Below are 26534 nucleotides of genomic sequence, written 5' to 3'. Positions count from 1 at the left end.
CAGTTTAGGCCTGATCCCACAGGGATCGTGCCTAAACTGGCAGTTGGACATCCCCTGAGGGGTCCCAGATTGGAGAGGGTGCAGGCCAGGCTAAGGGACACCCCCCCCCATGCACGAATTTCATGCACCGGGCCACTAATTGGCCTATAATTCTCTTTCATTGTGTTGTCTTTATCTGGTTTTGGTATTAGGGTAATGCTGGCTTCATAGAATGAGCTTGGAAGTGTTCCTTCCTCTTGAATTTTTGGAATAATCTGAGGAGGATAGGTTTTAGTTCTTCATTGAATGTTTGATAAAACTCCCCTATGAAGCCATCTGGCCCCGGGCTTTTGTTTGCTGGGAGCTTTTTGATGACTGCTTCAATTTCTTCCATAGTTATAGGCCTATTGAGATTTTTAGAATCTTCCTGATTGAGTTTTGGAAGGTTGTATTTTTCTAGGAATATGTCCATTTCCTCCAGGTTGTCCAGTTGGTTGGAGTAGAGTTGTTCATAGTATTTTTTAACAATCCTTTGTATTTCTGTGGGGTCTGTTGTTATTTAGCCTCTTTCATTTCTGATTTTGTTTATTTGGGTCCTCACTCTTTGCTTCTTGGTGAGCCTGGCTAGAGGTTCATCAATCTTGTTTATCCTTTCAAAGAACCAGCTCTTAGTTTCATTGATCTGTTGTATTGTTTTTGTGTGTTTTTTTGGCCTCTATGTCATTTATTTCTCTTCTGATCTTTATTATCTCCTTCCTTCTGCTCACTCTGGGCTTTTCTTATTGCTCTTTCTAATACTTTGAGTTGTAGAGTTAGATGATTTACTACCAGTTTTTTTTTTGTTTGTTTGTTTTGTTTTGAGGTAGGCCTCTAGAGCTATAAACTTCCCTCTCAGGACTTTCATTGTGTCCCATAGATTTTGGATTGTTGTGGTTTTATTGTCATTAGTTTCCAGCATGTTTTTAATTTCTTCTTTGATCTCATTATAACCCAATCATTATTTAATAGCATGCTATTCAGCTTCCAAGTGTTTGAGTTTTTTGGATTGTTTTTATTGTAGTTTATTTCTAATATTATGGCATTGTGGTCTGAGAAGATGCTTGATATGATTTCAATCTTCTTGAATTTGGGGAGACTTCGCTTGTGACCCAGTATGTGGTCTATTTTTGAAAATGTCCCTTGTGCTCTTGAGAAGAATGTATATTCCGTGGCTTTGGGGTGAAATGTTCTGAAGATGACAATTAAGTCCATCTGATCTAGTGAGTCATTTAAGATTGCTGTTTCTTTGCTGATTTTTTTTTTTTTTTTTTGTGTCTAGAGCAGTGGTCGGCAATCTCATTAATCAACAGAGCCAAATATTAACAGTACAATGATTGAAATTTCTTTTGAGAACCGAAAACCGACTTCTGCGTATGGGCCATGAGGTTTCAATCGCACTGTATGTGCGTGCCTGCACGTGGTATTTTGTGGAAGAGCCACACTCAAGGGGCCAAAGAGCCACATGTGGTTCGTGAGCCGCAGTTTGCCAACCACTGGTCTAGAGGATTTATCCAGTGATGTCAGTGGTTTATTAAAGTCCCTTGCTATGATTGTATTCTTGTCTATCTCTCCCTTAATATCTTCCAGGAGTTTTTTTTTATGTATTTGGGTGCTCCTGCATTGGGTGTATATATGTTTATCAGGGTTATATCCTCTTGTTGTATTTATCCCTTTAGTACTATGAAGTGGCCTTCCTTATCTCTTATTATGGCCTTCATTTTGAGGTCTATTTTGTCACATATAAGTATTGTTACCCCAGTTTTGTGTTTTTTTTTTTTTTTCATTTCCATTTGCCTGAAAGATATTTTTCCATCCCTTCACTTTCAGTCTGTGTGAGTCCCTTGTTCTGAGGTGGCTCTCTTGGAGACAGCATATATATGGGTCGTGTCTTTTTTTTTAATCCATTTAGCCACTCGATGTCTTTTGATTCGAGTATTTAGTCTGTTTACATTTAAAGTTATTATTGAAAGGTACTTGTTTGTAGTCATTTCTATTTTTGTGCCTGTGTTCCTTCTTACCTTTTTATTTCTTCTTTTTACAGCATTCCCTTTAGCATTTCTTGCATTGCTGGCTTGGTAGTGATAAACTCCCTTAGCTTTTTTTTTTGTCTGCAAAGCTCCTGATTTCCCCTTTAATTTTGATTGATTGTTTTGCTGGACAGAGTATTCTTGGATTCAGTTCTTTGCTTTGCAACACTTGTATACCTCCTTGCATTCCCTTCTAGCTTGATGTGTTTCTGTTGAGAAATCATTTGATAATATGATGGGGGATCCTTTGTAGGTAACTCTCTCTCTTTTGCAGCCTTTAAGATTCTCTCTTTGTCGCTAACATTTGCCATTGTAATTATGACGTGTTTGGTGTGGGTCTTTTGGGATTCATCTTCCTTGGGACTCTCTGTACTTGTGTAACTTTTTTCTTCCCCATATCCAGGAAGTTTTCTGTCATTATTTCTTCAAATAGATTTTCTAATCCTTGCTGCTCTTCTTGTCCTTCTGGCAGCCCTATTATATGTATGTTACTTTGTTTCGTGTTGTCCCAAAGCTCCCTTAGCCTCTCCTCCTGCTTTTTAATTTTTTTTCTCCAGTTGCTGTTCAGTGTGCTTGTTTCTCTACCTTATCTTCTAACTTACTAATTTGGTCCTCTGCTTCTTATAGTCTACTGTTGAAACCTTCCATGGTGTTTTTGATTGTAGCTATATCACTTTTGATTTCTTCCTGATTCTTGCATAGATTGTTGATTTTCTCATCCATCTGATGTATGAATTGTACGACCATTACTCTGAATCCTTTTTCTGTCATGTTGCATGCTTCAGTTTCACTAATTTCCTTTCTTGGCAACTCCTCATTCTCTTTCCTCTGGGGATTGTGTTGTCTCCCCATTTTGACTATTACCAGAAGGTTCAAACGTTGAGTTGTGTGGGCCTTGGCCATGTGCAGTGGGAGCTTCGCACCACCCGAGTGTCACTGAAGAGCTCTCACACTAAGACGAGTGGCTGCTGTGGGTTGGTGGGGGCCGTGCTCGCCCAGGATCAGATTCACTGGTGCTCAGTGTGGCCTCGTGTGTGCACCTAGAATCAGGGACCCCACCTGCACCACGCTGAAACAGAGACCCTGCTGACATGTGCCGAAAATCAGAGTCCCCTAGCATGTGCCAGGAGTCAGAGTTTCCCTGTGCCTGCACCAAGAATCCAGTATCAGAGTCTCTGTTGCTTTGTGCGGCCTCGTGCTGAGATTCAGGGTCCCTTTGTGCTCATGCACCAAGAATTGGAGTCATTGGCCCTTAGTGTGAATGCAATGGGAGTCAAGGATCCCAGGCACATGCGATAAGAAACAGAGTCAAGTCACTGGTGTTCAGTGCTGCCTCCTGCCCGGAGAATCGGGGTCCCAGTCAACTTGGGGGACTGGGTTGCACAGTAGCACTGTGTCGGCAGGAGGTCCACTCCTGCGCTGTGGAAAACAGACTTCAGTGTGCGCTTGCCCAGAATTGAAGTCAGGTGGCACTGCCGCCCTGTGTGGGCTTCAGGTTTGGTCAACCGATTGTGTTGTGGGGAACAGATTCCCAGTGTCCACGTGCTCCCAGGCTCAAATTCCTGTAGCGGTGCTGTGGCCCATGCAAGGACAGGTCTATCAGTTACTATGGTGCTGCCCGGGAGCCTGCGGGGAGGTGGATAGCTCTGTGACTCACAAAAATCTGCGGTAGAGATGTCTGGATTCTTGGTGTCTGTGGGTCTGCAGCTGTGGTCGCAGGTCTCTGTCCCCAGTGGCTGCAGGGTCCTGGTTTGTGTCTGTTCTCAGACACAAACCTGAGTGGTGCTGAGGCCAGGACCCTAGTCTCAAGCAGCTCTGTTTCTCAAGATGGCGTGGTCTCTGTGCCCACGCTGGCCAACCCGGAGTGTCCGCGGTGGGAGCGGGGCTCCGCAGTCTAAGACTGCTTGGTTTGGCAGTCCCTTGGAAGACCTGCAGAATCTAACTGTCCCTAGCTCATAGACACACAGACCACACACGTCCACACACTCCTCTATCGCTCCCTCACTCTCTCACACTCTCTCCCTCCCTACCTTCCTGCCAGTCGCCATCTTCCTTCTTCCCACACATGCATATTTACTTGCATTCATTTTGACACAAATGATATCCACTGGGAATCCTGTCAGCTGTAAGAAAATGTCTTTTGTTAGCTGAAGAGGTACCTTTTTAAGACTCTCCAAACTCTCACCAAGTGAGTCTCTGCATAGCCTGAGATCTGGCTTTGGATCTTCTAGACTGCTGCAGGCTCCAGGGCCTGTGTCCCTGCAGTGCTGGCTGTAGGCCAGGGTCTCCATGCTTTCTCCTAGGTCAGTGGCACACCCAGGATCCTTCTTTTATCCCCTTCCTCTATGCAAATGGTTCCCACTCAAACACCACTCCTAGCACCAGACCTGCATTCCAACTGCCCCCTGGAGGACCAAGTCCAAGGCTGAACTCAGCCTTTCCTCCCCAAAGCTGAATGGCAGAATATTTCAGTCACCTAGGCTCTAAATCTCAAATCCATCCTCAGCTACTTACTCTTTCCTCCCACCTACTTCTGAAAGCCCACTAATCTGTGACCAAGTCCTGTCTGGCATCTTCTATGACGAGTCCTGAACCTGTCCCCAGCTGCCCTATCCTAGATCAGTTCCTCACCACTCCTCACCCAGACCCTTTCCCCTGCCCACCTGGTTCCAGGCCCCACTCTCTTTCCTCCACCTCACATGCTCTCTGGGTTACCTTTCTAATCAGCAAGTGATATGATCATGTCACTCCTGTTTGAACTCTTTTGGTGGAATCTCAATAACTACAGAAAATTGTTTGAGCTCCTTGGTCTAGCATCCCCTGACCCCCTTCCCTCTTCTCACTCCTGCTCCCTTCATAGTAGCCAGCTGGACACTTGACCCCTGGCCCTATCTCCATCCTGGTTTCTCCTGAGAGAACCATTCCATCCCTCTGGGGCCCCATCTTTTGAGGTTGTTTCCCTCCTCCAAGGCCCAGATCAATTGCCTCCTCCTCCACAGTTTGTCTAGCCGTGCTGTGTCTATTTTAGCAGTTGTTACACCCTGACCCTTTCACCAGGTACCACCGAATTCTCCTTCCAGCCTCCCCAAAATCACAGAACCTAAGGATCCAGGCGTGTCACAAAAAGAAATTGGAGCTGGGAGATTTCCCCTCCATTTCTGATCTATCCCTTGCTTTTCCAGGCCCTGCACAGGGAACTGCCCAAGGTAATCATGGAGATGATGAGAATGAAGGAGGATAGTGTCAACACTTGTTGGGCACTTATTTGCCAGGCACTAATCTCAGTCCCTTACATGGATTATCTCATTTAATCCTCAAAAAACCTCTATTAGGTAGATACTATGATTATGCCCACTTTACAGATGAGAAGGCTAAGGCATAAGAAATAGAGACATTTTCTATATATGATGGATCAAGAACTCAAACCCAAACAGCCTGACTCCAGTCTCACCTCTAACCACTCTACAGAAATATAAATCCAACCAGAAGTATTTTCTCTCTCCCAAACGCTATGCTTCTTTTTACTCTTCTTCTTCCTCCCAAACCCATCTCCTGCACTATCTCCCATGGACCGCATCCTCAACTTCATTCAGTGACCCCTCTGCTTCTTCCCTTAAATGAATCTCAGTTATCACTCTCCCAAATCCCATAGACCTCAGGGTCAGGGTGGGGTCAGCATCCTCCCCCCTCCATACTGATGCTACTTTCTGCCGGTGGTAGCAACATCTACAAGATCCTTTGAGCATCCTGGCATTTTCTGGCAATCCTTACAGCATCCATCTGCCATCCTTGGGGACCTTGGAAAAGCTCTGGTGCAACTCCAATCTTGCCATCATCCTGGGTGACATCTCCATATCATTGACCCAACAACACCCAGCCTCCCAGTGGTTTGAATCCCAACTCTAACGTCTCCACTTCAGTCATCCATCCCAACTGCATGCCCTGAACCGACCAGTTGTTCCATCTCTAATCTCAGAAGAGCAATGCTTTCTCTCACCCCAACCTCCTTTCTCCTTCCTGATCCCTTATCCCGGTGGTCGGCAAACTGCAGCTCGCGAGCCACATGAAGCTCTTTGGCCCCTTGAGTGTGGCTCTTCCACAAAATACCACGGCCTGGGCGAGTCTATTTTGAAGTGGCATTAGAAGAAGTTTAAGTTTAAAAAATTTGGCTCTCAAAAGAAATTTCAATCGTTGTACTGTTGATATTTGGCTCTGTTGACTAATGAGTTTGCCGACCACTGCCTTATCCAATCATGCTAAGTCTATTCTTTGGTGTCCCATGAACTTCCAGTTGGCTGAGCCTTCTGATTCTCCCATCAGAACCCTCCTTCCTCCCCACAGCCCCACTAGACATAAAGGTCCACCTCAATTACCTCTCTCGTCCAATCTTTCTGGCACCCACTTCACAAGATCACAACCCATCAACCCTTGTCATGTTTCCATGTGCAGGAAATCCCACAACCTCAGAGCAGTCCTACTAAATACTCAAATGCCTTAGCCCCTGTGCTCAATTTCCTCATCAAGATTCCATACTCAGCTGGGCCTTCTCCTCTGCCAGCCCATTCTTCCAGGAGACCCTAGAAAACTTGCCCTCCCGTTCTCCTATGACACCTATTCTGAATTATACCCTCTCTCTTCAAAGCTCACTCTCAGCATCCTGCCACTGGACTCCTACCTTGCTTGACTCTCCCTCAACCCCTTCCCCTCCTTCAGTCACAAGGGAATCAGTGACATTTCCACCTGCCATCTTGACACCATTTCTTCCTCAGGGACCTTAATCTATAGGTTACCCCCTTTCATCTATATCTTTAATCTCCCTCTCTACTAATCCTTTTCCATCAGTTTTTTTCACTCTCTATACTTAAAAAAATAAAATCACTCCCTTATCCCTACTGTCATATCTCTTCTCCCGTTAGAACCAAGCTACCTAAAGAGGTGTCACTGTCCCGACTTTCTCCCTTCCTTTCCATCCCCAATACTCCTTCAGCAACATCTCCATGTTTGCCCTGCTGCAAAATTCAGTGGGCACTTTCCAGTCCATTTCCTTGTGGACCCTCAGCCTCATCTGACACTGTGCACCATTCTGAGGACACACCTCTCCCTGTTTGCTTTTCTCTGTTCTCTCTGCCTCTCCTTTACCTCTTGGATGGACTCCTATTCCCCTGAAAGACCTTTAAATGTTTTTGCTCCTTTAGGCCCTTGCCTCTTATCCCTCTTATATCCTCCCTGGGTGACCTCACAAACTCCCATGGCTTCTTTATTCTGCCGGATTTCCAACCAGACCTCTCTCTCTCAAGCTCCTGCCCATGTGTCCACTTGCTGCCTATACGCCTACACCTGGATGTCCCATGGGAACCTCACTCTGGATATCTACAAATACAATCTTCCTCACCTTCGGCACTCAGTCATTTGGGTCTCATGCTCTGTTGCAGACATACCCAGCAACTTTCAGTACCCCAAACACACCATGCTTTTGTTGGCCAGTGGGCTTTCCTACAATCAACTGCCTGGAACTCTCCTCTCTCCTCAGCCTCTCCCCAACTATGGTTCAAAGGAGGCATTACTTCTCCTGGGAATCCTTCTTTGTACCCTCGGAAGTCTGGTTAGGTGCTCCTCGTGTGTGCTGCCCTAGCACAGTATTAATCACACTGTGATGAAATTGTGTATTTGATTGTTTATGTTGTGATCTTGACTCTCTGAACTTGGCACATTGCCTTTTACATAGCAGGTCCTAATAAAATATGTGAATGTGTAGAAATATGTGAATGGTGAGTGAATGAGGAGTTCCTTGGAGTCATAGGTTGAGTAGCAGGGAGCCCAGCAGAAGCTACATGAAATGGGCAGCCCTCTGAGACCCTGACTCCTTTCCACGAGGCTTTCACAGGCCTCCAATGATCAGGAAGGAACTTGTCCCATCCAAACCCCCAAGACTCAGGCTCCCAGCAACATCCATCAGCAAATGGCCCCCACCTGGTACCGAAGATGATGGTGGAGATGTCACAGAGCAGAAGGGGAAGGTGCAGGAACGGGGAGGAGGCAGATGAACAAGAGATGGGCCTTAGGGGTTCTGACAGAGTGGGATGAGAGGGAGGTTTGTGTGTGTGTGTGTGTGTGAGGGGGGAGATTGTGGCCAAAGCCTTCAATTAAGGCCATGACTGTGTTTCTAGCTTGACCACCACAGGCCCATGTGGAAGAACACACCCTGCCCCTCATTACAGGCATGCCCCTCAGTAGGCATCTTAAGGATTCTCCCTTCTTCCAAATAGGCCTAGCACAAAGACCTAGGAAGTGGGGGCAGTGGGGAGAGGTGAAGGGCAAGGAAGGAAGCAGTTCGATCTCCTGGATTCCTTCTCTGTTCCCTACTTTGCCGACCCAGTATGTGTGTATGCTCCTCAAAAGCAGAAATAAATTCTCTTCCTTGTCTGAGATGTGAACACATAGCTGGGGCCCAGTAAATTTATTAACTGGATGGGTGGATTAAAGACTGTTTCCAGTGGGGAAAGGAGACTGCCGAAAGTAAAAATAAAAAAGAATATGCTAAAATGTTAACACTGATGATTGCTAAGTGTTGGGATTATGGGTGATTTGTGTTTTCTCCATCATACCTTTCTATAATCTTTAAATTCTATATTTTCAAAAATATGGGCAAATATTATCTTTATAGTTAGAAAAATAAATCCATATTTAAGCAATGACCAGTGTCCCATTCTGTGAAGAGGGCCCTAATGGCCACGCAGACATGAGAAGGTGCAGGTGACAGGAAGATCAGGAGAGCAGAGCTTTCAGGGTAGGCCCAGTGATGGAGGAGAGAGGAGGCCACTTGAAGGGGAGATGTGACAAAGGACACCATGTGAGGACACACACACGTGGGCACTTTCTTCACCTTCCCTCCCTCAAAACATAAAAACTGTTTAAAAGCATGGACTTCCCTGGCTGAAGTTGCTAAGTGGTTACAGCATTGGCACTAAAGGGTCTCAGGTTTGATTCTTGGTCAAGGACAGGTACCTCAGTTGTTGGTTCATTCCCACCCCTGGTCCTGGACATGTCTAGGAGGCAACCAGTCGATGTGTCTCTCTCACATGGATGTTTCTCTCTCTCACTCCCTCCCTCCTACTCTGAAAAGCAACGGGAAAAATTATCCTTAGGTGAGGATTAAAAAAAAAAAAAAAAGCATGGACCAACCCCTCCCGGCCCCCTACCTGTCCAGCCTCTTGTTTATTGCTCTCTGAGGCAGAGCTGCTGCCCACCTTCCTCCATACCCTACACCTACCCAAAGGAGCTGCTGGCTGCCTGGGGGTGGGGGAAGTGGGGTACTCGGGAGTTCTCCTTGCCTGGGCCCCTGGGGCTGGCATTTTAGCCTTCTCCCCAACCTGACTAGAAACCTGCCTCTCATAATCTTGCCAGGCTGGACCCTCAGCTCTGGCCTCTGAGAAGAATATACCCTCTACCCGTCAGCCCCCCTCCCCTCAGCTCTAGCTCAACTTCCCCCACTTCTTCTCCTGACCCTGGGGTCTCCCCCACTACAGTAGATTAATTGCTCTCTTCCTCCCACCCTCTCCTGGCCACTAGGGTTCTATTTTTAACCCACCTCAAAATCTCTGACTCAGAATCACAGGGCTCCCAGATAGCTGCTCCCTGGACCTGGCACTGCCTCCAAAACAGATTGAGTCAAGGGCACCTAGTGCTTGGTTTATGGGTGGGCTGTTTGGTTTTTGGTATCTTTATTTTCTAATTTTTCTAGGATTATCAATTATGGAAGGAACACAATTTGTTTTTGTAAACCCAAACAAAGATGTCCCTTTACTTCTGTCTCTTCACGTTCCTCTCCACCCTGAGCTGAGGTCACAGCCCCTCATCATAGTGTGAGGGCTAGTCTTGGACATTCCCTGAAGACAGGTGAACTGTGTGAGGCACACAAGTCACCTGGGCTCTTACTGAGCTGCACTAGGTGTGGGGTGACTGCCAATAGGCTCCCAGGTGACGGTGATGCTGTGTTCCAGAGACCACACTGAGTAGCCAGGCTAAAACAAATGGTATGGTCGTTAGGCATTCTGGTGTTTGAATACCTGGCTGTGTGGCCTTGGACAAATCACTTAACCTCCTGAGCCTGTTTTCTCATGCATAATTAATCCCACCTCTTAGGATTCAATTAGATAATGTTTAAAATATGCTACACAGTGTAAATACTCAGTGCATGCTGGCTGTCATCATCATCATCATCATCGTTCTTCTGACCTAGCCTGAGGGCTATGGGGATCCTGAAGTGTGTGGACTGGTTCCACCTACAGGAGTCCTTGGTCTGGAGGATGGACAGACCCAGTCACTCCGCAGGGGATCTGAAGATCCAGGCCAGCTCTGTGGGTAGATGGAGCCATAAACCATCTCGAGGGAGGGGAGTGAGGAGTTGTCTGGCTCTGGAACTCCATAGGCTGCGGAGAGCAGAGGAGAAATTAAGCTAGGCTTGAGAATGTGGACAGAGAGGAGCAGGTGGCAGCATAGCCAGCTGGATACTCAAGCCCCAAAGAGGAGGGGCCTGAGTGTGTCCGATGGGCAGGAAAGTCAGTGTTTGTGATTACAGGAAGAGGTCTATGCTACAAAGCAGAAGGAATCCAGGTGAGGGAGTGGTCTGAAAATCTTGGGATTCTACTCCCATCCCCATCTCTAATTTGCTGTGTGCTCTCGAACAAGTCCCTGACTCTCACAATACCTTCCTCAGTTTCCCCATTGGTTCAACAATGTTCAGTTTCCCCATGAACATCTACAGTGTGGAGGTTGAAGCCAGCCAAGGGTAGCTGGCCAGATGAAAGCCCCTGCCCCAACCTAACACAAGTGTGAAGAGAAGACGGAGGCATCTTGAATGCCAGGGACATGGGGAGCCATGAAGGGTGCAGAGGAAGAGCTCCTTGGGGAAGGGATTGTCACTGCACCTTCTCAATGGCACAGCTGAATGCAAGCCTGGGCATAGGAATGCTAAGGTATCAACTCATTGCTTCTCTGATGGACTGAGATCCCTTCTGGAGACCCTAAATGTGTGCCAGACAGACACACCAATCAGTACAGCAGCGTTATCTGTTCTACAGCACCCCAAGCTGCCCAGATGCATTGTTCCCTCAGGCTAGCATCTTAACCTCTCTGAGCTTCACTCAGCTGACAAGACCCTCTGGGGGAAATGGGGGAGGGGACTAGCAACTGGAGAACTTCCCATCCCAGCTTATAGGAAACAAAGAAGGCTCAATATGGCTCTCCCCACTCAGAAGAATGGAATAAAAATAGAATACTGCTTTAAAGGAGCACATGAGAGCAACCTCAGGGGAAACTAGGTAAGAGAGCTCACCTGCTGCTGCAGGCAGAAGCACCAGTGTGAAGGAGGAAAGGAGATGGATTAGGGTCAGAACTTCCTAAAGCCAAGTAGCACTGGGGGCATGGGGTAATGACATTGTTTCTTTTTGGGGGGAGGGGCTGCCCCATAGAAGGCAGCTAAATATTGACGTTGGGAGGATGTATATGGCCCCCTTCTTGGTGGGATGGAGGTCTCTTGGGGTGCCTGGGCTCTGAGAATGTGAGCCGGTCAGGACTCCACTGCCTTTCCTCCAGGAAACATAGTCTGCAAGGGCCATGTTTCCTGGGGCCCACCAGCCCCAGAGTTTCATGATTTTGATTGCTAACAACCTGCAAGGAGGCAGGGGACCGACTTCCTAGAGACAGGCCCAACATGAATGGGGTTGGTTGCCAGTGTCACCCCCAGACTCCCGGGAACACTGCAGGGCTACAGCAAACATGGTACCATCAGGGAATTGCAGACCGTATATGTGGAAGGGGCTTCATGGGTGACAGAGGAAGAATCACCTGGGTGCTCCCAAAATCATACCTCCCTGGGCCTCACCCAAGGAGGCGCAGGCATCTGTAATTGCATGAAGCTCCCTGGTAACTTTGTGCTTGCCCACTGAAGCTTTGAGGGTCTTGCTAAAACTAAAATCCAACCCGTCTCTGGTCCCATTTTAGATGAGAAAATCAAGGCCCTGGGAGGTGAGGCATCAGCTCAGTCCATAAAACTGGGCAGGTCAAATTTTCACCTGGCCTCTATTCACACCCTTCGGCTCTGTCTCCAGAAGGTGCAGAGCAAGGCAGCTGGATGATGACTGCCCAGAGCCTTGGGACAGGATAAAAGGCTTGTTAAGTTTCTTCCCCTGCCAATTCCAAAGTTGATGGTTCTGCTGGCCTGTCCCTTGGGACTCCTCAATCATAGTTTGTCCAGTGGGACTTGAACTCTTCGAGGCCAGGTCTGAGCTTCCAGGAAGAGATGTTGCCCCTGAGGAGAGGTGGCTAGGAAGAGGTGGTTTGGAGCCTTTGCCCAGGGAACAAATAAAAAACCTGATCTCTATTCCAACAGGGGAGAGGGAGGACTCAACAGAGCACACCAATACCACACAACATGACAGGGAGACCCTGGCTCCATCCCCCAGGACAAGGGCCGAGCCTCAGCAGAAAGAGGCCCGTAGGTAAGGAATCCCCACCTACCCTAGGAGCACGTCTGGCTGGCCTGGCTGCATTTCTGTAAAAGGGGCAGATTCTCCTCAGTTCTGCTGGTGGGTAGCTGTCCCTGCCCCACTGGATCCATTTGTACTAATGGGGTCAGGATTATGGGTTCAACACCTATTTGGCCAATTAGCTTTGCTCTCTTCTCAGCCGCAGACTGACCCTGAATACAGAGAGGAAAGGACTTTGCTGAGGTCACACAGCAGAACAGGATCAGGGTCTGGAGGGTAAACTCAGGGTGGAAGGCGTGGACAGTCACAAGCAGGGAAAGCTCAGAACAAGAGGACCCAGGGCTCCAGGGTGCACCAGCCCTGGTGCTGTACCAAAACAGGCCCAAGCTGCACAGTCCCTCCTGCTGGATCAAGTTTCTCCTAAAGTGGAGATGGCATGGACAAGACCTGTGGGCCTGAGGGTATTTCCTGTTCCTGGGGAAGGGAACAGTAACTGTAACTCTGGCAAACTATAGGTGGGAGAGTCGGGGACTAGCTTTGGTGGTGAAAGGTTGGGAACTCATATTAATTATTGACCGGGGCTGTTCCAGCCTGTGATGGGGAACCTCAGGGTAATTACTTCTGGGCTCCAGGCCACATGCTCAGTAATGTTATTACAGCAGCAACCCCTGCCTTCTGGGCCCTAATACATCAGAAGAAGGGGATCTCCTCAGGTTGTGCAGCTGGGGCAGGGCCCTGAGGAGCTCCCTTGGGCTGTAAGGGTGCGCGCACACACACACACACACACACACACACACACACACAAACGCACAGCATCAAAGCATTATCTGGGGTAGTGGGGTCAAAGTCCTCACAAGTGAAGGTCAGAGTTTAAGAAGAACAGGTCCAAAGAGGCAGATTCTAAGTAGCCTGCCCTCAGTGCCTGCCAACACCCACCCCAGCCAGGCGACCCCTTACCTCAAGCTTCCAGATACCAGCTGCCAAGAAATTGTGCAGCATGCTTCTCTCTTCAGATCCAGTTCCGATCTGCATCCTCCAGGAAGTCTTCCCTGACCATCAATCCATACAGGTTTACATTTTCTCTGCCCTTCCCTAAACCAGATCCAGGGACCCTAAGAGGAGCTGAATCTTTTATCCTCTTAGCTAGGTGGATAGTGACCCCCATCCTCCATAATGGTGAAAACAGTCTTAGAATGAAATATCTGGTCTCTGAGGGCATACACCTCACCTTGGCTTGCCCCACCCCAAGCCCAGAAGACAATGTATTAGCCAACCCCGTGTTATGTTTTAAAGCCTTGTTCATGCAGACGTAACATGTCCACCCACACAGGTAAATGCTTAGACAGACACAAAATCAGCAGCAGCCAGTTATCAGGCCCCACAGCTGCTGTGAGCAGACCTGGAGGTTCTGCTGCTTATTCTGCAATTTGTGGGAGCCCAGAGCCGGGGGTGCAGTGAGGTGCAGGGCGTCTCTCTATCAAGCCAGCACACCTATCTTCCCAACCCTGAGCACTGCTCTGCAGGAGCCACAAGCTGGCTGCCTGCCTGAGAAGACAGACACTAGCCCCCAACAATGAGAAAGCAAAGCGGGGTGGGAGTGGTCACATGTGAGACTTGGTTCTGGTGTCCAGCAGAGGTGGTCCTGTTCTTTATTTATAATTTATACTTTACCTCCCAGAAAGGACCCATTAGCTATTTGGCCAATTAGCTGTCTCAGATGCTAAGAGGTGTAGGAGCTCAGGGAGCTTAAAGGAAGGGAGGGCTTCCTAAAGGTGAGAGCACAAAGGAGGGGTGGCAACATGCCCACACTGCCCCAAGACACAGTGTCTCAGGGACGAACTGGGTTGGCTCAGAGGCTTTGTTCCTGACCTCAGACCAAGGCCTTATCTTGGTGCCAGGCTGAACTTTGATCCTGAAAATAGACTCAGCTCTAATCCTGATCAGTCTGAGCCTTAACCTTGCTTTCACACTGAACCCCGATTTGCTCACACACTGGGCCCCAACATGCTCACATGCTGAGCCCTGACCCTGCTCACAGGCTAAGCCCAGAACCTATTCACACACTGAGCCCTAACCCTGTTCACACACTGAGTCCCAACTGTGGATAGAAATTGAGCCCTAAATCACAGACTGACTCCTCTTCCTCACTTCTCTGAAGGCTGTAATAAATAGATCATGTGAACACCTATTTCTCTGGTGGAGAGAACATAGATACATACCATTGTCTACTTGACCCCTTCCCTTTTGAACCCCAATCACTCATATTATGGAACAGGTGCATCAATGTCACTGGATGTGGTTCCAGAATCTCAAAGGTCTCCACTCCTGTCAGAACCTGCGAGGGGAGGAGCAGGTGGGCAAGCATCCTACTCAAGCATCCCTGGGAACCACAGTCCCAGAGTGTGGGGTTAGGACAGGCATGTCTCAGCCTCCAGATGCTGCATCTTCAGATAAAGAAAGACTCCCTTCTCATTGGATGAGCTTAAATTAAGAAGAGACCCTGAAAATACCTCTCACCCCAAACTTTAGGCATGAGGCTAGGGAGATGATTTAAAAAAAAAAAAAAAAAAGCTCCAATGACAAGAGCATTAAGTAAAAGCCTTCCCTGGCTGGGGACCCTTCAGGAGAGACTATGGGGCTGTAAGACCCTTGCAGCCAGACGTTATATAACCCACCTGGGCTCCGGTTCATCTCTGACACAGTCTTATCAGGGACCTCAGGCTGGTCGCCTGCCCTCTCTAGTTCTGTGCTCCCAATCTATATATATAAAAGGCTAATATGCTAAGTGTCCCTCCACCCATCTGACCGGTCACCATGATGCGCATTGACCACCAGGGGGCAGACGCTCAACGCAGGAATTGCCATGATGCGCACTGGCCATTTACAGAGAAACAGCAGCGTGGACCTAGCGCTCACAAAGCAACACTCAGCTTCCCCCAAGTGGGACACCGGCCCCCCACCACCCCAGAGCGACAGCCCACCAAATCACAGCCAACACTGCCGAGACCCATGGTGCAAAATGCAATCCACAGCCCAGCCCAGCTCAGCCCGGAAATGGTGGCTGTGGGCATCAGGTAATGATGTCATGCAGCAATGCCCAGCTTCCTCTCCCTAGCGACAGGCCATCTATAATAATAAAAGCGTAATATGATAATTAGACCAGACATCCTTCTGAACGACCTTCTGGAAAAAGCTGGGGCTGCAAGGGAAGCCCGGGTCCCAGGTGCCAGAGGGAAGCCGGTGCCAGCAGCTGGGGGAAGGAAGGCCTACTCTTGCACGAATTTCGTGCATTGGGCCTCTAGTGTACATATCTATAAATGGCTAATATGCTAAGTGTCTGTCCGGGTAATGATGTCACATAGCAACACCTGGCTTCCTCTCCCTAGTGACTAGCCTCCTTGCAGTTTCTTCAGCCCAGGAACATGACTTGCTTTATAGCCAGGTAAAAACATTTCACACTGTAACCAAATGTCTGTGAAGCATTTCCCCGTGCCTCATCTCATTTGATCTTCACAGAAGTCCCGGAATAGGTAGATGGGAGACTCAATGGAATCCTATTTTCTTTTCATTAGCCGGAAAATGGAGATTTAGAAAGCTTAGAAACCTGACCCAACTGAAAAGAAGGAAGAAATGGTGGATCTTGAAAATGACTTCAGGTTTTCTCACTGCGCAGAATATAGTCAAACACTGCTGCAGTTAAATATTTCACCCTTTGTTCTCCCTGCATGATCTACAATAATAATCTGCTTCGTGTTGATATTTACTGCTGTGTTGCTGACAATGACCTGAAAGAGAAGTTGGGGTGCTTCACTGGGCTGGAAAAAGTTTAGCTAAATCAGAAAGCAGGTCTAATTAAGCAATTAAGCAAGTTTATTCTATATATATATATATATATATATATATATATATATATATATGGCTAAGTTGACTTGTGCATGCGCAATACATATAAAGCTCTCGCTGGCGCCAATCACACGCATGTTTTCATATGTCATTGTCGATCGTGAATTTGGTTGACACTTCTATTATAGAGAGAGGGCGAATAGCAATATTAAAATATTTCTTCTAATTAATTTCCTTTCAATGTGCATGAATTTGTGCACTGGGCCACTGGTTTATAAAATAAAGGCTTTAGGCCAGGAGCTTGTTAAGGCCTGTAGCTGGTATTCTGAGACCTGATATATTTCCTGTGCCAGCTGAACCCCAGCTCCTCACAGGCCCTCCACACAGATGTATGTGGTCAAACATTACCTGCAATGTTTTTAGTCTCAGGAGAATGTTTTATTTAACTACTTTAATGATTTAACTTTGTAAAGCTAACCAAAATAATAATAATAATAAAATAATAATAATAAATAAATAAATAAATAAATAAATAAAAGGAAGAGAAAAGAGGCATAAATATGATTTTAGAGTCCTAGAGGCCAGGTTCAAATGCCAGTTCTGGTTCTTTCTGGCTACACGATTTGGGGCAAATATTTTTTCCCCCATCAAAGCCTGTTTTCTTACCTGTAAATTGGGGACAATAGGACCTATTTTTCTGGATGCTATGGAAAGTAAATGAAATATGAGGTATAAAACTATTAGCACAGTCTGGCACATGGTAGATGGTTCATAAATGGTGGTTACTGATCTGTGAACCCCCCTGCCCTTAGTCTCTATTGACTTGAGTCTAGGATTATAAACTCAGGCAGGTAAATGGGCATGAGTGACATTGTTGGGTGTGGGACAGGTAGGCTGTGGGCAACTGGAGAGCAGAAGCCAATTTAAAGAGGGCAGCCTCTAGTCTGCTCCAGCTCCCTATGTGGGGTGGGAATGTGGGCCCAAAGTTGCCAGGGTTTCCAATTTTTTCAAGAGAAATCCAAAAGCAAAATTTTTATGTTACATCTTTCCATTTTAAAACATTGTCTCAGATTTGTTATGACACATTGTGCTGGCCAAACCGAACACATCTAGGCACTGTAGTTGGTCCATGGGATAAATGCTGCTTAGCAACCTCTGGCCTCAGTACTTCTGTCTCATCTTGAGCATTCACAGTGGTGGGGAGCTCACCACCTCTCCGTGCTGCCTCTCTCCCCCAACCTGGACAGGAGCTGATGGTAGGAAGTGATTCTGAGTGGCCGCGTAGGCTTTGGGATCACAGATTTCCAGGTCTCTGACAATGCTTTCTCAGTAAAGCCTGGCTGGCAGAGAACATCCTCTCTAAAGCCAGAGCAATGCCCCTGCCCTCCCCAGGGCCTGCTCTGGCTGGGAAATGTGGATTCTTCATCATCCCCTGGGCTCAAGCAAGATGGCCTGGCCAGCCTCAGTAGCCCTTCTATTAATTAGCAACTGGCAGTAGCAGCTTTGTAAGAGCCCTTGAGCCAAGAGGTGTGTGTGCTGGAGCTGGCTGCTTCCTTAGTTTTATAACAAACCCCCCAGGGACTGGGGCTGAATTTTCTGCTGCAGAGAGAGTGGCAATTGCACAGGCCACTCAGGTTGATATGACCCTTGTCAGCCCCACCATCTGTATGTGGACAGACCTTCCAGGACAGGAGAGGTCAGAGCGAAGTAACCGATGAGCCCAGCCCACAGGGGAGTCTGCTAGGCATGTATGGGGCAGGGGAGGGTGGCATTGAGATTCAGACAATCCCCCACCACACCTTAAGGTGCCAAGGCAACTGCTCTTAGAGGATGCCTCTGTCCGCCCAGCCATCCAGTCAGAGCCACCTCACATTGGCTCTCCTCTCCCGGAACCTCTGGACTCTCACTGACAACATCTGTTCCTTTCGGGGAATCTCACTGCAGCACAGCAGTCACTGCACTCCCTGCCCCTCCTCCTCCTTAGAATGGGAAAGAAGCTGCCAAAGCAATGAGACAGGATGGATGAATGAGGGCCCTCTGGCCACCTGGCCTCCCCTGGTTCACTCCATCCTGACAGCCAGCATCCAAGGCCAGCAGGGTCCAAGCAGCCATGCAGGAATGGAGGAAGGCTGTGAATCCGACACCCCAGGTTTGCAGCCTACCTCTGTGGCTGAGGTCTGCTCAGCCAGTTCACAGAATTCACCCTGCTGTATTGGGCACTGGAGGTCAAAGGGAGAAGACAGAGTGCCCTCAGGGAACTCAGTCAGGGAGCCCAGGCTAAGCACAAAACACACACAGGGTCTGAACTTCAGTGCTATAAATATGTTCTGGGCACCAGCAGCATCGCATCACCTGGGCGTTTATCAGAAATGCAGAATCTCAGCCCCCGCCCCAGACCTAATGAGTCAGAATCTGTATTGGTGATTTGGATGACATGACAGTGTGAGAAGCACGGCATTATAATAAACCCAAAGCTCCATTCAAATGCCATGGAGGGAGAGGAATGATTGGTGGCTGCAATGACCTGAGAGGGCATCCCAGAAGACTCGGGGTCCTAAAGCATGATAGAGGAGAGAAGATGGACAGGCAGACAGCCCAGAATTGTGTGTGTGTGTAGGAGGGGAGTAGGCCACCTGCAGTGGCTCGCAACAGCTAAGGGAGCAAATGGGGCATGGCTGGACAGGGGAGAGCCCCTGCCTAATTACGTAGAAACCAGACCAGGGCTTGAAGTCTTGCAACAGGGAGAACCTGGAGTCCAGGCCTCCCACCCGGCAATGTAAGGGTCCTGACCCATGGGTTTCTGTGCATTATCAGCATCCAGGGAGACCTCAGCCTGAGCATACCCTCCACTAGCCACAGTCTTATCAGGTGGAGCACAGCCTCAACACGAGAGAATCCTGCTGCCCACGGTGCCAGCCGACAGCACCGCCCAGGCAGCTCACCTTGGAATTCCACTCTGTGCCAAGGTGCCCTTCCCTTCCACTCGCACCGCGCCTGCAGCACGGCCAGCCTGGAGTTCCACTCTGACAGCAGCAGCTGCATTTCTGGGAATGGCCCTGGAAGGTCGAATCTAGGAGGGGCCGCAGGACCCCCCAGCCCCAGAGTCAAAGCTGCTGCCTTCTGCCTCACTAACTCCTACCTGAACAGTCCTTCCCATGGTTGGAAGGCAGAGGTATGGGTGTGGGACTGAGGAAACTGAACAGAAACCAGTCCCAGGCAGAGTACCTTTTCTTCTTCAGGCTACAACTGTGTTTTCATTTCCTCCCGCTGCTGGCAATGGGAGGCCCAAGCCTCAGACTACAGAGGGCACCAGGAAAGCCAGCTTTAGGAGGCTAGCACCTGCACCTACCACTCCAGAACTCTCTTCTGGGATGGCCTAGACTAGAGTGAGGTTCACAACCTAGATGGTCTTCAACTTAGGGGGTCCACAGATCCCAGAAACTGAGTGTGACATTGTGTGTCTGGATGCACATTTATCTTTCTGGATAGAGACTGTGATTTCCAACAGATTCTCAGTTAGGCCTCTGATTCAGGTTCAGATCAACCCACTTGAGCCAAGGACAGAGGCCCGTCTAGCCTGCCCAGGAGTAAGGAAAGGAAGCAGTGTGGACAGGGGCTGTGTGGCTCACCACAGCATCACTGCTCTCTGACAGCGCGCTGAGCTTCTCACCTCTACGGGTGACCACAGTTGTACAATTTGTGTTTGACATGATAACAGGCAACGGGATTCCCATTTTCCTAGGTGAAAACTGAGGCTCAGACAAGGCTCAGAACCTGAGCAGGGCCCCATAGCAGACAGGGATGAGGAGTTGATGTGAGGTGGGCAATGGCAGTGTGTAGGGAAATTTATCAGCACAGGAGGCCCAGTTTCCATGATTTTGGGGCCCAGTTGTTCTGCCTCAAGAAAAGGACCCTCTCTTCCCTTTCTTTCTTTTCCCTTTCCTTCCATTCCCTTCCTCACAGCTTCAGAAGGCTCAGGCTAGCAGAGGGAAGGGGCAGAGGGATGAGAAGGGCCAAGCTTGCCTGCCTCCATTCTCAAGGCCAAGATAGAGCTTGGAGCACAGGAGTAGCCCCAGAACTGACATCCCACATAAGGACTTCCCTGCCAGTCCCATGTCCACCCACAAATTCCCAGACACCTGCTCAGACATCTAGATATACACAACCCCAGGCCTACAATCCCCCACCCTGACTTCCATCCCCCCAAAGCCTCACCCTTGAAAGCCTGACCAACTTCTGGGAATAAAACCAGGTACATCTTCACATGGGGTTCCCAATCCTTTTCTCTCCTCTTGGAAAAACAAGATCATGGAGATGCTATGTTTTATTTATTCTAGGTTCCCACTGCCAAGGCCAACTTCCAGGACATGGCTCCTGTGGAAGGAAGGACCTGCCCAGGACCCAAGAGCCCAACCTACCTTGGGCGGGAGCCTGGGACAATGCCCTGAGGAGCTGTGTGTCCTGGCCTCTTCTCTTACCAAACCTTATATACAAGTTTCAAAAGGCAAGTGAGTAGTAGAAGAGGAGGGAAGGGGAGGCTAGACAAGCCTTAGGAGCCTGAAGGTGCCATGGGAGTAGCCAGGGCATGGTGTGTGGAGGTGGGGGTAGAGGGTGAGCAGAAGCAGAGGTAGCCAAGAAAAGCCTATCATTGAACATGGCCAATAAATATGTGGGTCCCTCGGAGCACAGCCCACTCTCCAGCCCTTAGAAAAGGCACCAGCCTTCCTCCCCCAGGAAGAGATGTCGGAAGCAGTCCATGACAGCAAGCTCTGAACTCCAAATCACACATTCAATCTATCATGGTTTGCTAGCGATTCTTTATTAAACCAAGGCTGCTGGATCAATGCATCCTGCCCATCAAAATGATGAATAAATCCTCAACTGGCCCAAGCAATGCTTGCAGAAGTTCTTGTAAAGCCGGAGCTATGGGATTAGCGCCATATAGAGGCCCAAGGCTAGTGGCTGAAATTTGAGGGCTGAGGCTTGGGGCGCTGGGTTAGGGGCAGTGGGTGAGGTTGGGTTGAGTGTTGCAGTTTCTAAGCTTAAAGATTTAGCTAGGTCTTTGCCTCTTGGACCTGCTGAAAATGACATCAGCTGCTCTGGCCTAGTGCCAGGAGAGGCCTGACCACTGCTCCTCCAGAAGCTCACACACATGGTCTTTCTTGGATTTCTGTCCTCACACTCAGCCCAGCAGCAGACAACTACCAGGCTGCACACTCAGCTCTCCCTCTTCCAGCTACTGGCCCCTGTTGCTTGTTGGACAAATCCAGATTCAAAGCCCAGTCTCACTTTTTACTGTTGTCCATTTTTCAATCTTGCTGCATCCACCCCTCCCTAAAGCCATTAACCTCCGCCTCCACCATGTCCCAGGCGGCCTGCACACAGTGGAAGATTCTCAGCAGTGGACTGCAGATAGACATGCTAAGATGGGTAGAGGAAGATCAGGAAGGCTCCCAGTGATGCAGTCAACCCAGTCCTAGTTCTACACCATCCAGGATAAGGAGAGATTGGGAAGGCACAGCCCAGTGCCCAAATGTTCAATCAATGTCTACTGTTGATGAAGGACAGGTGTGCCTGGGGGTGGTCCCTCACAGTCCCCAACTCCAGGATGGTGATGAGAACCCTGAACGGAGGCTTTCAGACAACGAAGCGGGTGGAGAGCTGAGCAAGGGAAGGGAGGGCCCCTCCACAATCTCAACTGGTTGATCCTGGCACAGCTTACCTCCCACCACCACCAGGGAGTTCAGAGGGAAGAGGAGAAACCCAGGACACCCAGAGGATTGCCTACTCCTCCCTAGCTCAGGCTGCAGTCCTCGAGTCCCAGTACTGACCAGAGGGGAGGCCACACTTTAGGAGGCTGGCACTGGGAACCAGCCACAATTCCTGACGGGAGGGCTCACATTTGTTCATGCGATGTGAAGACCTTCTGGAAATGGGAACTTTGGAGAATAAGGTTTGGAAGAGTAGTCCTTTAAAAAATAAATAAATAAATTTTTAAAAGAAAAAAGAGGGGAGAGGCCTTCTGGTCACCACCTATTTTAAGTGTTACCTGACTGGTCATTCCCAGCATGAGAAATCTCTCATCGGATGGAAATGGCTTTGTTCTCATAACAAATCTACCTTCCCTGGAGTTTGCAAAGAGGGCTCTGAGTTGACAAAATGCTCACTGATAGTGGGAGACAAGCAGGATAGGCCAGTAAGAGAGCTCAATATGGGGCAGGGCTCAGAGAGAGAGAATGAATTAAACCCAGCTCAAAAGGGTGGCTGTTTTTTAAGACCCTCACTTTAATCCTGTGTATCAAGAAAGCCCAAGGGAGCAACGGGGACCCAAGACCTTGACTGAGGTAGGGGAATCCCTGATTTCAACTTCAGAGACAATCACCAATCTCTCTTTTTGCACAGGCCCAGAGTGGTATCTGCTGTGCAGTGGCATCTGACTCAGGTCATGGAGGAGGGGGCAGGGTCCCTCTCCTTGACTGGCAGTCACACCGTTTGTTTGGGGACCCACAGCTGACCCATGAAAGACCTAGCAGTTGCTGGAACTTGGGCCACTGGAGTGAGGACAGTACACTGGATAAACGGGGTCACATGACAGCTGCTCACCCGTCAGGGTATAGGGCATCTTCACTGACCACTGTGAGCAAGGTCATCCTGTCCTGCCGGTCCGGACACCAACTACCCAGGGTATCTACTCCCGGCCTACCACTTGGCATGAGGGGTTGGGCCCAGAGGTAAGGTGGATGCAGAGGACTTTCATCCTGGGCATGAGCCCCCGTGACCTCAGTCCTCCAGAGGCTCAGCTCTCCCTCCCCAGCTACAGCTTCCCAGGGCACCAGGGGCAGATGTTAACCCAAGAAGCTGGCCCCGCTGCCAAGAGGTCTGTCTCCCCTCATGGCCCTGTTCTTCAGGCTGAACGGACTGTCTCTAGGATGGCCACTCTGACGCCATGGCCCGGAGAGATGCACGGCTTAAGGTGGCAGGGCTAGGCCAGGATCGGAACGCCTTTTCGGCCAGATTTAATGTGGCCAGGGTCTGCAGCCCAGAACACAGAGGAAAGCTCCCGCACTGTGCAGGAAGGAGGTCTGGGGATGTCTTGGGGCCTAGAGGTGCCTCACTTCTCTTGGAGCTTCCAGTGTGAGAAAGGAAAGTAAGTTAACTCTGGCTGAGGGACAGGGCCCAGAAGGAGCGCGCCCGCGGCAGACAGCCCGGAGCACATGGGCTTCCTTACCTGAAGTCGCTGTAGGGGTGGATAATCCAAAACCCAGCGGACTTAACCCTCTCCTGCTCCCGCTCCACGGCTTTCTGGCTGCCAAACATCCTCAGGGAGAATTTGTTGACCCCGGGCTGGAGCATGGCCCCGAACTGGCGCTGCATGAAGCCGGCCTGGCCCAGGTGCACGTCGGCCTCGGGGAGGATCTGGTCGCCGGCGGCCGCGCCTCCCTCCACTTTGACAGCGGCGTCCCCCGAAGGCTGCTCGCAGGAGGCGGGGGCCGACTGCGGCGACCGCTGGAGGGGCGGCGGCGAGGCGGAGGGCTTCGCCGAGGAGCAGGGGCGCGCAGGCTCGCCCGCCAGGCCCGGAGGCGTCCCGTCCTCGCCGGGGGACGCGTCGCCCTCGGCAATGAGCCGCCTCTCCTCCGCCGAGTCAGGCAGGTGCCCGTGGCTGCCGCCGCCGCCCGCTCCGCCGCCGCCCCTGCCGCCCAGCGAGGCCAGGCTCCCGCGGAGGCGCCTGCAGTCACCGTTCGTACCGGACTTGCCCGCGCCGCGGGCGGGCCCCTCGCCGTCCGCCGCCCCGAGGACCGCGCCTCGGGGCTCCGTGCCGCCGGCGGCTACCGAGGGCGAGGGCAGCGGCCGCAGCCGGATGCTCCTGCGGCCGGGGTCCCGGAGGTCCCCAGCACCCTCCTCCTCGGCGTCCTCTTCCTCGTCCATGATCCACGCCTTGGCCCCCACCTGCTGAGGAAGGCTGTAGAGTCGCTTGCGCATGGACGGCGGTAGCTTGTCCATGGTGCCGGGGCCGGGGGCCGGCGGGGGGCACCGGCGCGGTGGGCGGTCCGGGTCCGCCTGCCGGTCAGTCCGCCCGCGGGGACGCGTCCATCGCCGCCGGCTCCGGACTGCCTCAGGCGCCCAAGCTCGGGCGGGCTGCGTGCCGCGGGGGGGTCCCCAGGCGGGCTCCCGGTCCCCGGGCTCGCCGCGCCTCCTCCCGGGCCGGGCGCGGGAACCCCGAACTCCCTCCCCGCCTCCCGCCTTCTGGGGCGCGGCGCGCGGCCGGGCTCCAGGCGCCCCGCCCCGCGGGGAACAATGGGCGCGGGGAGACGCGGCTCAGGAGCGCAGAGCGCACGACCTGCGCGCCTCCCGGGCGTGCGTCCCGCGGGCAGACGGGCTACTCGTCGGCCCCGCCGCCCGGGCAGTACGGCCGGCCACGCGCGAGCTGGCCTCGCCTCCTCCGGCCGAGCCCGGCCGGCCCATCCCAGGGCTCCCGCCGCAACCTAGCGGAGCCCAGCGGTCCGCCCAGCTGACATCAGCGGCCGCCTTCCCCGGAGCGCCCTCCGGCAGCGCTCGGCTCCCGCGCCCCGGAATATTCAGGAAGCCGCCGCGGCTCGCGGGTTGCCATAGGAGCGGCTCCCGCGGCCCGGCCGGCCCACCTGGGCTCCTTAAAGGGGCAGCGACGGAGGCCGGAGGCTGGGCGGTGGGCGGGGACGAGGGGCGGGTCTGGCTGCGGGCGCTAGGTGCACCCTCGCCCTACCTTGGGGCCCGGGGTGAGAGACGTCCTCAATTCTAAACCCTTAATGTGTTCCCTCGGCCAAGGGCTGGGAGCGCACCCCAAGTCTAGGGTTGCGACAGGAGTTGCCAATCCCCCCACCCCAGCGCTGCGTGGCGGGGTTTCCGCGGTCCTTCCTCCGAGCTTTGGGTTCACCTTTCGGGGCGGCTTTGCTTCTCAGTTGAGTCTGAGCCCCTCCTCGGGGGAGGCGGGCCTGCGGTCGGGATTCGGAGTCCAGGGCCTTCCCTTAACGCGCCTGAGAGGGGTTTCTGGGAAATGCGCTGCGTGGAGGCTGCTCCCGGGTCATTGTTGTGAGAGGTAGGAGGCGGGGGCACGTCCGCCGGCCTCTCCCCTGCGGAGCTCGCAGCATCCCGCAAGGAGCGCGTGGGGAAAACTCCGGGACCCACGCGCAGGGCGCGGGTGAGACTTGGAGGAAATGCGCCTGCACCTCTCCCGGAGCGGTTCCGAGGCGGGTTCCGAGGCCAGAGGCTGCTCGCGCTCTGGAACTAGCTTTGCACCTCCTTCTCCCTGCGTTCCCACCCAGACAGTGGCACCCCTCTGTGAAACAAAGCGAGGGGTGTTCCTGCTCCTACCCACAAGCAGCAGAACACGGCCCCCCACTCCCTTTGAGTCTGCTCGCCTCCCCAGCCTCAGGCCCGCTGGCGGCCCTCTCTGTGCACGTACAGTCTCCAGGCTGAAGGACCAGCCAGAGATACAATCCAGTCCGCTCTCCAGCACCCTGACCGAGCCTGGCCCCTCCCCTCCCGTCCACACAAGTTGGGCTGCCAGACCCCCTTTCCCGGACCTGGGGCCACCAACATGACCCAGGGCTTTCTCAGCTCCTCTCAGGGCAACATTCCAGAATGGGCTCAGAAAGGAGATGGAGCGTTAGAAGGAAGAGTTGGCCAGGGAAGACTGAAATTTGGGTTAATGCTGAAGTGGACCCTCACCAAGACAGGAGGTAAGCAGTAAGATCCCCTAGCTCTGCCATCTCGCCGAAGAATAACATGAAGTTTTTCTTCAAAGGATTTTTTTATTCTCATTCATAGCCCATTTGTGACCATCTCTCCCACCCCATTCAGAGAAGAAAATTTGGAAGCAAGATGGAGGGGAGTGGGTAGCCTGACAGGGGCTTTCCTGTTCTACCCACTGGATTACAGGACTTCCCATAGAGGGAGGGAGTGACTAGGGTGATAATATCACCATTAACTGGCATTTCACCTTCTGAGCAGCTCTGAGCTGACACTTCCCTGCATAGATGCCGGAGGCCTAATCCCCACACATCCTTGGGTCTCCTTGAGAAGCAGTGTTCTTAACCGGCTGTGAGCCCTGCCTGCCCTTGTATGCCCGGCCCACGGGGATACTTCCATCTAACTCACTTCTGTGGGCTTCTGTGTCCAGCGG

At 51.1% G+C, this 26534-nt stretch overlaps 1 protein-coding gene across 1 annotated transcript in view; it reads right to left on the bottom strand.

The window, feature by feature from the left end:
- Positions 1 to 24458, bottom strand: part of HCN4 (hyperpolarization activated cyclic nucleotide gated potassium channel 4) — a 54221-nt gene extending 29763 nt beyond the window's left edge. The window contains exon 1 of the mRNA XM_008159958.3: positions 23604 to 24458. Within this exon, the coding sequence (XP_008158180.3) occupies positions 23604 to 24376 (773 nt within the window). The 5' untranslated portion in view covers positions 24377 to 24458. The remainder of the gene's footprint in view (positions 1 to 23603) is intronic.
- Between the last annotated feature and the right edge of the window lie 2076 nt (positions 24459 to 26534).

Source organism: Eptesicus fuscus, chromosome 5 (genome assembly GCF_027574615.1).
Source record: "Eptesicus fuscus isolate TK198812 chromosome 5, DD_ASM_mEF_20220401, whole genome shotgun sequence".
NCBI classification, from domain to species: domain Eukaryota; kingdom Metazoa; phylum Chordata; class Mammalia; order Chiroptera; family Vespertilionidae; genus Eptesicus; species Eptesicus fuscus.
The sequence above is the reverse complement of the archived record's forward strand: the minus strand, read 5'-3'. Positions and strand labels throughout refer to the sequence as shown.